General features: G+C 36.9%; 1 protein-coding gene across 4 annotated transcripts in view; it reads right to left on the reverse strand.

Moving 5' to 3' along the window:
- LOC106089124 (nuclear pore membrane glycoprotein 210) overlaps positions 1-14,825 on the reverse strand; it is a 363,893-nt gene that overhangs the window by 287,102 nt on the left and 61,966 nt on the right. For all 4 annotated transcript variants that reach the window (XR_001221554.2, XR_001221552.2, XR_001221555.2 and 1 more), the window contains exon 16: positions 1,592-1,697. Coding sequence is in view for 1 of the 4 variants with exons in the window: in XM_013254900.2 (XP_013110354.2) it covers positions 1,592-1,697 (106 nt within the window). In the remaining 3 variants the exon portion in view is untranslated. The remainder of the gene's footprint in view (positions 1-1,591; positions 1,698-14,825) is intronic.

Below are 14,825 nucleotides of genomic sequence, written 5' to 3' on the forward strand. Positions count from 1 at the left end.
AATCTACAATCTCATCAATCTTGCCTCGCAGTCCATTGCAGTTTAACTGCAAGAACGATACATTTCCCGACACTGGCCTGGCAATAGTAGGGCTAGGGTGCTGTCGTTGCATAAATTGCCGTACGGGAGAGGTCGGGGGGTCACATAGTCCGACGACGAGGACGCCGAAGGCGACGACGGCGACGCTTGTGACCCACTGCTGGCTATGTTCGCACAGCACCTAGCGACATAGCCAGTATGACTATACTCCCGCAGCGAAGTTAGGCCAGAGCAAGAACGGAAATGTACCCACTCCAAGCACCGGTTACACCTCACCGACACTGACCGATGATGAAGGCGGTTCTGGCAATTTGTAGAATATTACTGTAAAGAAGCTACGTGATTCATCCATTGGTATATTAACTACTAATATTCAGCAGAAAGTATTTTCTATTTTCAGCAAACTTTTTTCTTTGAGTGTAGACTGGAACACGCAAGGACATCGTAGGAGAGTACGCCTGAAACACACATGGATCCGCTGTACGAATAGAGAGTTGGCATCAACCCATATATCGTGGAATCAAGCCAAGGATTTGGCCAACGATAGAGCTCGATGAAGAGGGCTTGTCGATGCCCTATTATACACTGAACATATTTAATATACTCCACGACTATATGAAAAATCCGCAATTACTTTTTGGGGAACCCAATATAATCAGAATACTACTATTTCGTTCATTGTTCTCCTACATTTTGCAGATGTTTGCAAAAAAAATTATTATTAGCTTCATGGAATAAGTTTTTAGTGAGTCGTGATTTTTACGTGCTCACGTGAGTCGATATAATAAGTCGTGCGTGAATAGTTTTTTTGTCTCACGAACTTTAATATGGATTCTCGGCATCTAAACGAAATATAATTGAAATCAATATAACTAAGGATATAGTGGATTTATAATAAAATAGGATAATAAATTTACCTATGGCGGTGGGTATCCACAAGTTTCATTTTTTCAAACGAACTGCATGAAGTGCGATTACCAATAACAAGGAATGGATGTTTCAGCATCAGCAGTTATTGCTGTTGTTGATGCAATGCATTTTAAAAGTTATGAACTAGACTTAAGGGCTAGTTTTATACCCGGCTTCTATTAAATTGAACTCTCATTCTATTGTATTTAGTGAGAAAACACAACAATCGCTGCTCTTCTGCGAAATGTGATTGCTAACATTGTTGTGAACGAGCAGAGCATAAGCGATCTTCTTATGCTGGCTGTAGCATTTTGTACATCTTAAAAATCAAATCAAACATAACATACCCTGCCTTTCTCTTAGTATTGAATCAATGTATCTCTTTGTAAATCACATTCTGCTATCGCAACTTAGAAATCTAACTCTCAAGCATTATCAATTTCTATTATCCACAAATGGTGATTGTAGTCCACTTAGTGGGGGTACTTGAATTAGAATAATAAAACTCAAAAATCACCAATTCAAATAAATATTGTTGTTGATGTTGTAGTTGTTGTTGTTATAAAATGGAAGGACAATTCACTGCTTGCAAAGCAGCAACGTGCGAAGATGGATATACATAAATGAGGTGACAAACACTTACCTGTTCGACTGTCGATGGAGATAATTTGTTCATCCGAACTCAACCAGACCGATGACAATGGTAATGGAGAATCAAAGCAGATAATGTCACCGACGGAGAAAATTGTCTAAAGTAAACATTTCATCAAGGACCCACCAGCCGAGCGCGCATCCACACACAGTGAACATAACAACGACACCAACACCAGCACAAGAATCAATAAAACAGCATCAAGTGGCACCAGAGTCATTGGAAATCCATTGTAGTAGCATTTACAGGACCAACGTCGAGAATTAGCATCGCCCAGCGCCACCCGCAAACCAACATCATTTGAGGTATTATCATCATTGACGTCGTATGTCGTCATTGTCATTGTCGTCGTTGGCATTGTTGGGAATATAAAATCAACATGTTGATTATTCGATGGCATTGCGGACGGAGAACATTGAAAAATCATCATCATATGCAGCGACATCAAAGGCGTCATCCGCAGCATCAGCATTCGTCGTCGTAGAAGTAGTAGAAATCAGGATGTATAGTTGTAGTTGTTGTTACATAACAGGATGCATTTTAGTTTCAACAGCAGTTGACATCGAGCATTTCGAGTTCGAGTTACACGTTATGATGTTGCACCATGGCGTAGTGAGCAAGAAATAGATGGTGTGATGACGATGATGACGGCGTCGATGATGATGACAATGACAATGTTAACACCAGTGCATATATTGTCAGCCAGTCAACCAACCATTCAAGAAAAACATGTGCGAAAAAATTTGCAAAATAGAAAAATCAGGTTAGTATACATTACGGTGAAAAGCTGAAAATCGAAGTGAACGCAAAAGATAGAAGGGATAAAATGGAAAATGAAAAACATATACTGCCGCATACGAACATACACAGACACAGAACCATCGCAAATGTTTGACTTTGAATAATGGTGGCAATGGTGGTTGTTCTTTAGCAAATTTAATGAAAATCCTACACGGCTGCCAAAATATAATTTGTACTCATTTTGTAGCACCAAAGCGAAACTCGCGCATATTTATCATTCGCTTACCTGCCATGCAATTGGTTCTTAAGTATAAAATTCAGCCACCCATTTCACATATCCTCAGATATTTGGATCGATGAGCATATAACGGTAAATCAAATCCATAAAAAAAACATTCATCCTCATACCGGTCTCTAATTTTACATTTCGTGGTATTATGTAACTTAATTGCCTTCGACAGTTTGGCAATAGAAACAAGTAAACAGGCGCTAACTTTGGACACCCACCACCTCGGTTGATATGTAAACCACATTTCGTCAAAATCCGGTGAAATATGCATACCTTATGCCTCATAGCAGCTATATCGAAATATGGTCCGATTTAGACCAAATACTAATAAGTACAAGTCATTGATCAATTGTGTATAACAAAATGTTGTCTTTTCTAGCTATATCTAAAAATAAACCGATCTGAACCATATACGACATGGGTGTCGAAAAGCCTAACATAAGACACTAAGTTAAATTTCAGTGAAATTGGATTATAAATGCGGACTTTTATGGCCCCATCGAAAGATCGGTCTATATGGCAGCTGTATTCCAATCTGAACCAATCTAGACCAAATTGAAGAAGGATGTCGAAGGGCCTAACACAACTCACTCTCCCAAATTTTGACAAAATCGGACAATAAATGCGACTTTTAAGGGCCCAAAAACTTATATCGATAGATCGCACTATAGACAGCTATATCCCAATCTGGACCGATCTGGACCAAATTTAAGAAGGATGTAGAAGGGCCTGACACAACTCACTGTCCCAAATTTCACCAAAATCGGATAATAAATGTGGCTTTTATGGGCCTAGAATCCTTAACCAGCGGATCGGTCTATAAGGGGGCTATAGTCCGATATAGCCCATCTTCGAACTTAACCTGCTAATGGACAAAAACAGAATCTGTGCTAAGTTTCAGCTCAATATCTCTATTTTCAAAGACTGTAGCGTGATTTCAACAGACAGACGGACGAACATGGCTAGATTTTTACGCTGATCAAGAATATATATACATATGTAAAACAGCCCGAATCATTTTGGAAAACAGTCATTTTTGCAGACGAGAGCAAGTTTAATCTTTTTGGGTGCGATGGAAAGGTCATAGTGTACAGAAAACCAAATACAGAGCTTGAAGAACGAAACACAGTTGCTACTGTAAAACATGGTGGAGGTGGTTTAATGGTTTGGGGGTGTATGGCGGCTTCAGGAGCGGGAAATCTTGAAATTATTAATGGAGTAATGGATCATAAGTATTACATTGACATTTTAAAGAGGAATTTAAAAGATAGTGCTGTAAAACTTGGGCTTGGTAATAACTTTCAATATTATCAAGATAATGACCCCAAACATTCTGCTTTAAATACCAAGATGTGGATGCTGTATAACTGCCCCAAAGTCATTAAAACTCCTCCTCAAAGTCCCGACTTGAACCCAATTGAACATCTTTGGGAACATCTCGAACGCAAATTGAGAACGCGCAATTTTTCGAGCAAGAGTCAAATGCAACAGGTGATAATGGAGGAATGGACTAATATAGACCAAAATATAACCGCTAAATTAGTCCAATCGATGTCAAACCGTTTAAAAGAAGTTATAAGACGCGGTGGTCGAATAACAAAGTATTAATTTTTTTAAATTATGTTATTTATTTTTTTGTTTTTTTGCAATGATGAATACTTTTTTTGTTTAATTTTTTGTGTTCAGCTGTAAAATGGCCCTTTTTGTTCCAATAAATACTATTTTTTTCTTTAAAAACAATGAAATTGTGTTCATATATATCACACAAGCACTACTGCATCATTAGTTTAATATGTTTTTATTCCAATTGTCTTTTGTAGACTTATTAAAAAAAAACATTGAATGATGAATACTTTTTTTGACCGCTGTACTTTATGGAGTCGGAAATGGATATTTCGATGTGTTGCAAACGGAATGACAAAGGGATAATACCGCTGACGTGGTTAAGGGAGCAAAACGAAATAAAACGCAAACAATTAACAAATTTATGAATATTTTTAATTTTGCTTCCTGACACGTCACTTATATTTTTTCGAATGAATCAAATTTTTCTGTACAATGAAAAGAAAATGACAATCCAATGCCTACTCAATTAAACATTTTTTTTTAAACTCAAAAGTGTTATATAAACTAACAAAGAAAATAAAAACTTTACCTACTTTGTTAAAAATAAATAATTTAAACGATTGAGAATAACAAATGTGGATACACCACACCCCCATCCTTCGGTGGTGGGTATAAAAAATTGTAGTAAATTACAAAACGATTTAATAGTAGGCTCGGCCCCATACTCTTTCAACAAACAGACGCGATTGACTTCAGAATGCAAATAGCTTATGTACGAGTATTGATCGTTTTCGCCATACTTGATACTCGAATTCGACTTACGTGATACAAAAAATGTTTAAGATTTTTAAGGTTTTTCAACTTCGACAACCATAATACCACATTCAAAAATTGTCGAAATTCGACTACGGCTTGGGCAACCGGAATAAGGTGGACTATTTTATTTTTGTGTCAATGTATGAGAAACAATACCAGCCCTGCAGGATGTTTAGGGTAATTTCACCCCTATTTACACAAATTCACCCTTATTACGATTGTCAAAGGCATAGTCGGCACTTTTACAAAAGGGTATTATGGTTGTCAAAGACGAACAATGTATTACGTATGTCGAATTCGATTATCAAATTTGAAAAAAAAAAAACTACGATCGGAATTTTCTTTACGCCCAGTTTTAAAAGAGCATAGTGCCTACTTCAAATCATGCACTGACGTTAGTAGTTAACATGGGATTGTGTCGCAGACCTCATATCTTTGAAAACAAAAAAAAAAAGACATGTTTTTTGAATTTAAGAAAAATAAATGTTAGTCAAATTCTGTACACAGAATTTCAGCGGACTTGGGTAAAAATAAACATTTTATGAGCTCATTAAATTTATTCCAACTATGATCCGATGTGGATCGTTTTAAGCATGGAAGTAGAAGGTTCCAATCCAAGTGAATCCAAGTAAAATATGTTTATATTATGGCTGAACATCGGGAGATCGCTCTATACGAAACTATATCAATCTATATTTCTTGCATATAGATCCACCCTTGAACTTAAACTGCCAATGGTTAAAAAATAATATAAACCAACTTTCAACTCGATAGCTTTAAATTTAAAGATTGAAGAGTGAGTGCGGCTAGTGGAACAAATGTTCTGTCATAGCCAACTAAAGTAAAGTAAGAATGATTGCAACCGACAGACTGTATAGGGCCGACGGTGTAGGTGTATTCAACTTTATATTTGACTCTGCTGATTACGAATTCTTTCCGTGTTGTTGTATCCACATTTTCATGTGGAGGTGGCGATCCTCGTCAATCTCCTGTAGCAAGCAAGTTCCAGTCCAAAGGATCGATCGCCACGGGAACAGGCTGGCCATTGATTATTTAAAGGCACCAATTACTCGCCTTCTCAGAGACTCTCCGCCCGATACCGCTGATTGTCCGCGAATGCCTTTGCAGCTACTCCGTATGGAGCATACCACTATCGGCAACCTGTGGACGCACGCGGTTTCGTGACAGCAATGAACACCACGCAGATCGGACCTAAATGTTGCAGCCTGTGTGGTGCCCATAGCTATCCCGTGCCGGGAATTCCTTCCGTAATCAGTCCTTATCAATACAAAAATATACAAAAAAAATGTTTTCGCGTGCACTATTTGACAGCTGGAGAGAGCGTAAGTATTTTGTTATTGAAACGTTCCGAATTCTTACAGGAGGGGTTTTCCTAGCAGTAATTAGCAACCCACGAACTTATTTTTATTAAAAACAGCAGTTTTATAACAAACGAGAGTAAAGGTTCTTACTCGCCTGCAAATTTTTTCTGGAAAACATGACGAACACATTTACTGCCCATATGTTTTTTTGTTTTGATTGACTGGACATTCTTTTACACTTCTACTACTAAAGTTATTGCCATGAAATGTGAAATTCCCTTCCAACTACGACTGTTGTTGATTTTCACCTTCCACAATCGGAATGAGGGTGATTATAAATTTCCTAATGCCTCTTTATATTGTGGCTAAACAAATTACTGCGACGAGATATGACGGATACCGCAAAAAAAAATATACGAGGCGAACCAAAAAGTTAGCACAAGCAGGGGGTATCCCGCTTGCACGGATACGAATGCAATTGGACCGTGCAATAGGGACCACAGCGGATGAGCCAAAGGAATGGCCAATTATGGCGCTCGCAAATCTTCAAAGAATTTACCTAGAGGGTCACTTGCAGCCCCAACACTATCCGCCATCCATCTAAAAAAACGATTACAGAATCATCAAAAAAGGGAACTACAACCCCCCGAAGACGACCTACCGATCCAAAACACGGTTTATTATTGGAACATGGAACGTCAGAACTCCCTCAGAATCATTAAGACTTTACCAAGTCCAGATCGAGATGTCAACCTACCGCCTAAACATCATCGGTTTAAGTGAAGTACGATGGCCGAAATTTAGAACTGTGGATCTTCAAGGTGTCTACCACTTCATTTTTTTAGGCAATGAAATCCACATAATAAATGGAGTCTGCCTTTTATTGTCGCCGAAAGCAAAGCGAGCTCTTCTATCATAGGTTAGGTTTAAGTGGCAGTCTGCCATCAGACTCACGTAGACGTTTTCGTCCATTGTGATACCACAGGAACATAAGAAGGAAGATGCCTTCTAGTTCCTACGGTTTAACCATCCAGATCGCTTTAAAAAGCCCAATAACTTGCGAATGTTCACATCCGCTAAATCAGAAAGGTTCTCAAATAAATGAGAACCTAAAGTGGAACTCCTTTTAACTGCTAGAGCGGGACACACACACACAGAAGGTATTCTATAGTCTCTTCTTCTTCGATGTCCTCACAGCTTCTGTAAACGACATTGCTGGCAACCTTCAGTCTGTCAGCATGTTTTCCGATTATACAGTGACCTGTCATGACGGACACAATGACTGAGACGTCTGTTCTAGCCAATGACATCAAAGCAGTAGATCTCTTCAAGTCTAGATTGGGCCACATTCGTCGTCCTTCGAATCCAGAAACTTTAGCTTACATGTCGCTAAAGGCGTACCCACAGATTCCAGTGTTCCTGGAATGTGTAGGGTAGTTCCTAGCCTCGCAAGCTCATCCGCTTTACAATTCCCTGGGATATATCTGTGGCCCGGCACCCAGAGCAGGTGAATTTTGAACTGTTCAGCCATCTCGTTGAGAGATCTGCGACAGTCGAGGGCGGTTTTTGTGTTCAGAGATACGTTCTCAAGGGATTTAATGGCTGTCTGAGAAGGTATTTATGCCAATCGTCGTAATGACATTATACTTTGATACACTATGCTTAATACACACTGCAGTGGTCGGGTAACCTTTTCGATATGACCAGTTCTAAATCTTTAGAGATCCCAAAGCCCATCTGGTCGTCTAGTTTAGAACCATCCGTATAGAAGTCTATGTAACTTCTGTTACCAGGGATATCGTAGTTCCAATCGGTTCTATCAGGAATAGTGGTACAGTAATTTTTATCAAAAATCTCTTCTATCATACAATGTCATATCTGAACGCAATATAAGGCAAAATAAAAGATGAGGATGGGTCGGAATTAACAACATCCGAACAGCAATAAGAGCGTTAGCGCGGATTATTCAAAGCCGAACTGTTGCGGTATGGGGCACCCCCTTAGCTAAAGCGATCGTCCCAATAATCAGAAAGGCCTGGGATATAAACAGATATTCTGGAGATTTCTCATATATATATATAAGTTTATGACAAAGGACAAGGTTTTTAATATTTAGGAAATCTTTTAGCTTTATGTCAAAAAGACTTTCCGAGTAAGGTGCACGAGTCTCATACCCCTTAAATCCATGAACATATCTAACGATTGCATTATGGGCAATCTTTAGTTGTCTGGTACTCCTCGAATCTTCATAGAGGCGAACAGGAAGTAAATATGATTTAGCCAAGAGGAGTCGAATAGGCTCTGGTGTGAATGATTGAGTCTGATAGAGTGTCCTAAGCATCCTGAAAACTTTTCCTGAAGCAGCAATTATGTGATCATTCAACATGCGAGATTATTTCATCTCTTGATCGCCAACTAAAATGCTTGCCTCAGAACTGATGTTTCGTGTTCGGTTAGAGATTAGCAGACAATTTGAATTGTTTTGATTTTTTGATGGCTACTATCAAGAGGCCACAATAGTGCATAGGTTAGCATGTCCGCCTATGATGCTGAACGCCTAGGTTAGAATCTTGGCGAAACCATCACAGAAATTTTCAGCGGTGGCTATCCCCTCCCAATGCTGTGGACATTTGTGAGGTGATATGCCATGCAAAAACTTCTCTCCAAAGAGGTGTTGCACTGCGACACGCCGTTCGGACTCGGCTATAAAAAGGAGGCCCCTTATCATTGAGCTTAACTTTGAGTCGGACTGCACTCATTGATATGTTAGAGGTTTTCCCCTGTTCCTTAATGGAATTTTCATGCAATTTACAATTATCAAGAGCCCAGGTGTTTATGGCTTCCAAGTTTTCATTTATTTTGGAAAATGCGTCGTGTATTTGCGACTTGGGACTGCTTAAATAAAGTTGTACATCATCGGCATATATGTGTATTACAGTGTGTTTAACACGAGACAGGTGATCATTAATATACAATGAAAAAAGCAGCAGACTCAAAATCGAACCTTGTGAAAGACGTCTGTTAAGCTGCAAAGGTTGGGACGTTACATTTCCAATTACAACAGATTGCGTACGTTCCCGGAGGTAGTTGGAAAGCAAAGAAATAACAGCGAACGAAAATTTAATGAAACGATTTAACTTATAGCATAGGTTTTCATAATTAACACCATAAAACGCTTTGGTACGATCCAGAAGTATTAAACATGTAACCATTCCATCAACTATATTGGATCTTATGTCATCTATGACATCAAGCAGGGCAGTAACGCAGCTGTGCTTCGGTCTAAATCCAGAGTGCTTATTCGAGAGAAACCTACGTTCATTAAGCCTTTGAAAAAAAGGAAGAATTCATTTCCATTCTTGGATTTGGGAACTGGTACAACATTTGAGTTTTTCCATGCAGACGGATAATGACTAGCTGTTTATATGGAGTTGAAAATATGAGCAAGATGTTGATATAGGGCAAAATTGCTTTGATAAACTTAGGTGTAAATTGTCTAGCCCAACAGCATTGGATTTTATCATTGTGCAGCTTTTGTATACATCATCAGGTCGGACGCACGAAAATTCAAAATTGGAAAGTTCGGCGGATTGTATATTCGTGGATGGTTAGATTCAGCTCTTGATGGGATATTTAAAAATGCATAATTCAACTGATCAGGGTTTGCATAAATAGTTAATTGGGTTTACGCCGATTCTTATTTCACGAATGCTTCTCCATTTACTTTTCGCTGTTTGTATGGCCTTGTTCACATCTTTTCTTAGAGCCCGAAATTCGCAATGAAATATTTCAGTTTTGAACCTTTTCCATGGACTATATGCTAAGTCAATCTCTTTGAGTTATTAATTCTTTGATTGATCTACTAAACCAGCAATTTCTTTACTTATGTTGTTGTGTGCATAGGGCACAGACCTATTAAAAAGATACACTCGATGTTCATTTACAAAGTTTAGTTGATCGTCAATTGATTGTATATAATAGATTAGATTCCAATCAATACTTTGAAACTCGCATTCAAGAGTCCGAAAGTTAAGTCTATTAAAGTTTTAATACTATGATTGCTGCAATTCCTTTGAAAACTTTGTTTGACATTAAAAAAAAAGTCAAGTAGACTATTTCAAGTTGTCGTAAAATGAGTTGGAGTTTCAAAATGTACACTGTGTAGACCAACAGAATTCACGGAGTCCAAAAAATGTCTTTCATTGAGAGTATTGGAATTGTAATCCCGGGCAATAATGTTGTTATTGTTGTAGCAGTGTTTTGTATACTGAGGTGGCAGCCCTTGCCGATGAAGGACTTCATCGGGTCAATCCGGTACATACAACTGGCTGCCCGGCAATAATAACATCATCATAGTGTACAGTTATGTTTGAACAAACGAGTGGTAAGGAATATTACGGATTGGTCTTTATGGTAGAGAAATACCTTACACATTCATGGGGAACTGAAGTCTGTGGATATGCTTCTAGCGACATTTAATCTAAGTCTTCAGGATCAGGGCAACTAATGATAGATGGTCATAATGTGGAGGTTGTGAATATTCCAAAATTATGTGGCCTAATCTACACTTGAAGAGGTCTACCTCTTTGTTGTCGCTGGCTAGAACAGACGTCTCGGTCACTGTGTCCGTCATGACAAGCTACTATCTGATCGGAAAACATGCTGACAGATTAAAGTAGGCAAGAAACGACTTCTCCAGAAAAAAATTATAATCTTAATAATGATCTCGTTAAACTCAGCTCTAACTATTAAAAAGTTCAAAAAGATATATCTACCCGTTTTCCAACGACAGATTTTTTACAAATTTTATTCGATTCTATCTCACTGTGTGTTAAATCATGAACTTTACTCAAGTTTAGTTAAAAATTATTAAAGGGTTAGAAAATTATCTTTGTACAAATAAAACTGACTTATCCTGAGTATAGATGAAATAATTTATAACTCTTCTTTGGAATAAACAAGCACTTTACTAAACATGGATAAAAAAATTATGATAGTTGAGTATTACTTTTCTGCACTGAATTATTGAATGAGGTTAGGTTAGGTTTAGATAAGATTAGTTCGATATAATTAGACTTTTCAATCACCCTTATTCCGGTTGTCGAAATCGAAAATCTACAGCAGTATGACTAATATCTCGATTCTGGTATGTTTTTGCTTTCGACTCTTTTAGTAATAGAACCATAATAGAAAAAATGTAAAAGAATGTTTATCCATGAAAACAAAGCCATAGGTTTTCAAAAGGGCAGAAGGTGTGCTCTCATTGTTTTCCAGTAAAAACTTTGCAGGAGAGCAAGTATCTTTACTCTCGTTTGTTATTTGTTTTGAAAAAATGAAACTGTTGTTTTCTTAAAAATATATTCAAGGCTGCAAATAACCTCCAGAAGAAACTGGGAACTTCTCAATAAAAAAACTCACGCTCTCTGCTGTTGGCAAATAATGTAAGCGAAAATGCTTAGTGCCATCAAAAAAATTGAGAAAAGAAATCATATTGTTAAAGATAAATAATTCAATAAATGTTTGGTTTGTAATGATATATTCTTGGTTGGAATTGGAAAAAATTCATCAGCAGTGTCAATTTTGACAAAATGTCCACCACCATTTACGACTGAAATTTGTAAACAGCCAAAATATTCACCGTCGGCCATATAAAGTAAAATTGTCTCGAAAATCAAAGAAGACTTATTGATGTTTGTGTGACTGTCCGTTGTAATCACACTACAATCTTCAAATATTAAGCAACCGAGATTAAAATTGTTTGCCCATAAGCAGTTTAAGTACTTATATTCCATAGGAATATACATTGACATACCCACTTATAGAGCATCTCCCGATCGCTGAAGGCGATTATCGTCATCCATGCTTAATACGGCCCCAAACCGGTTAATAGTTAGATAAAGTTGCCATAAGGACCGATCTTCCGAAAGAACTTATTAAGCTCATAACAAAAAATGCCTATTTTAAAGAGTTCGCTGAAATTTAGAACTGCACAGAAAATATATCGACCTAAAATTGACTAATTAATCATGGTATTGACTTATAAAAAACTTTTCAAACAAGGTGTTAATTGCTTTAATTATCTTTGATATAGAAATTCGATACTTTTTGTACAACAGCAAGTGATTGGTAAATAAGGCATACGTTGAAAATATTTTTAATTGTACATACGTTAAAAATATTTTTAATTGTTATTTAATACTACAAATTGTGTGTTGACCAAGATTTTATTGCATTCACTTTCACACATATGTGAAGCTAAAATAGGTGCGAATCAAATACATTGGGTTGCCTAAAAAGTAATTGCGGATTTTTTAAAAGAAAGTAAATGCATTTTTAATAAAACTTAGAATGAACTTTAATAAAATATATAATTGCCATTTTGTTCGATAACCTTTTGCCATCTTCCAGGCAAATTTTGTATTCCACCCTCATAGAACTTCTGGCCTTTATCTGCAAAAAACTGAGCCAAGTGCGATTTTGTAGCTTTATCATTGCCGAAAGTTTTACCATTTAAGGAGTTCTGCAAAGATCGAAATAAATGGTAGTCTGATGGTGCAAGGTCAGGGCTATATGGTGGATGCATTAAAAGTTCCCAACCAAGCTCACTCAGTTTTTTGCGAGTGACCAAAGATGTGTGCGGTCTAGCGTGGTCCTTGTGGAATATGACACCTTTACGATTGACCAATTCTGGTCGCTTCTCCTTGATGGCTGTATTCAATTTGTCCAATTGTTGACAGTAAACATCCGAATTAATCGTTTGGTTCCTTGGATGCAGCTTAAAATATACCACACCCTTCCAATCCCACCAAACAGACAGCATAACCTTCTTTTGGTGGATATCAGCCTTTGAAGTGGTTTGAGCTGGTTCACCATGCTTTTACCATGATCGTTTTCGACTAACGTTGTTTTAAACAACCCATTTTTCATCTCCAGTTATGATTCGTTTTAAAACCGGATCGAATTCATTGCGTTTAAGGTGCATATCACAAGCGTTGATTCGGTTTGTTAAATGAATTTCTTTCAATACATGTGGTACCCATATTAAAATTGACACCAAACAAACAAATGTAAACAAAATTTCGCGCACTTTTTTTCTAAAGCAAGCTAAAAGTAACAGCTGATAACTGACAGAAGAAAGAATCCAATTACAGAGTCACAAGCCGTTGAAAAAATTTGTCAACGCCGACTATATTACCGACAATTACTTTTTGGGCAACCCAATACATACGTTGAACATATTTTTAATTGTTATTTAATACTACAAATTGTGTGTTGACAAAGATTTTATTGCATTCCCTTTCACACATATGTGAAGCTAAAATAGGCGAATCAAATATATGTCTAGCTTGTATGACATACGGAAAAAAGTAGCCTGGCTAGACAAAAAAAATCAAATCAAAAATTACTTTTTTGTTATAATTTTAGAGTTACACAAATTATTAGTATCAATTATTTACTTTTATTAAAACAGTAAAAAGTTAATTAGAAGAAATGGCAAATTTAAAATGAATGGTTTATTGAGTCTATAACCATTTTAATTAGAATTTTGAACTTGCCATAAATCCAATCAATTGTTAATCAATAATACAAACTCCTTTATATGTCCGATTTTAGCAAAGTTTTTAATTGGATGTACAAATTTCTTAATTGAACATAATTTTTTTCGTATTTATTTGAAAAACAAAAATAACCATTTGAACCAATTATTTTTCCTTGCAGATTAGTACTTTCGTTAAAAAACAATTTGCCGTAAAACAATTCGGTAGTTGAATGTTGAAAAATTCATAAGTAATCCATTTTGAAAGCCTGTGTGAAGGACACTGAATATTGTATAAATGGGAGGTAGTCGGATTTGAAGCGTTTATCAGCACATGAACAGATTTTGCCCATCTAAAGACCTAGCCGACCTCAACAAGAGGTATTGTTGTACAATTTGAAGAGCGTAAGTTCACTCGTTTGACGTCATAAGTCGCCATTTCTTTAAACCCCCATCTTAATACCCTTCAAAATATGAACATGCAAAAATAGTGATTAAGAAAAGATCAACTGGAAAAAAGAGACGTCAGAGTAAGGTACAAAGCAAAAATATGTAGTCCGAGTCAAAATCCAATATCTCGATTTCATCTCATTGTAACTTTGTTTTTAATTTTAATTCAAATTTAAATATCCTACAAATTAAAAAAAAAGAACAAACTGTTACTCTACACCCTATTTCAAATATAAGGTAACACCGGCTCATTAGAAATTCTAATAATGTTCAATGTGCTACAGTAAACAAAAAACGGGAGCAACCCTCAAAACGTCCAACCGCATCTGACTTGGCGCCCTTCACCTCCTTAGAGCTGGTTATTAAAATTCGTTTACTTTTTTCCCAAATCGTTATGGTTATAGCTCTTTTTGGATCGTTTGTAGAGCATAAAATTTGATTGCATTTGCAATGCATTTTCTTTATCGTTAGGTAGCAGCACAAACTTTCCAATATAATGAAATT

This window comes from Stomoxys calcitrans, chromosome 5 (assembly GCF_963082655.1).
Source record: "Stomoxys calcitrans chromosome 5, idStoCalc2.1, whole genome shotgun sequence".
Classification (NCBI taxonomy): domain Eukaryota; kingdom Metazoa; phylum Arthropoda; class Insecta; order Diptera; family Muscidae; genus Stomoxys; species Stomoxys calcitrans.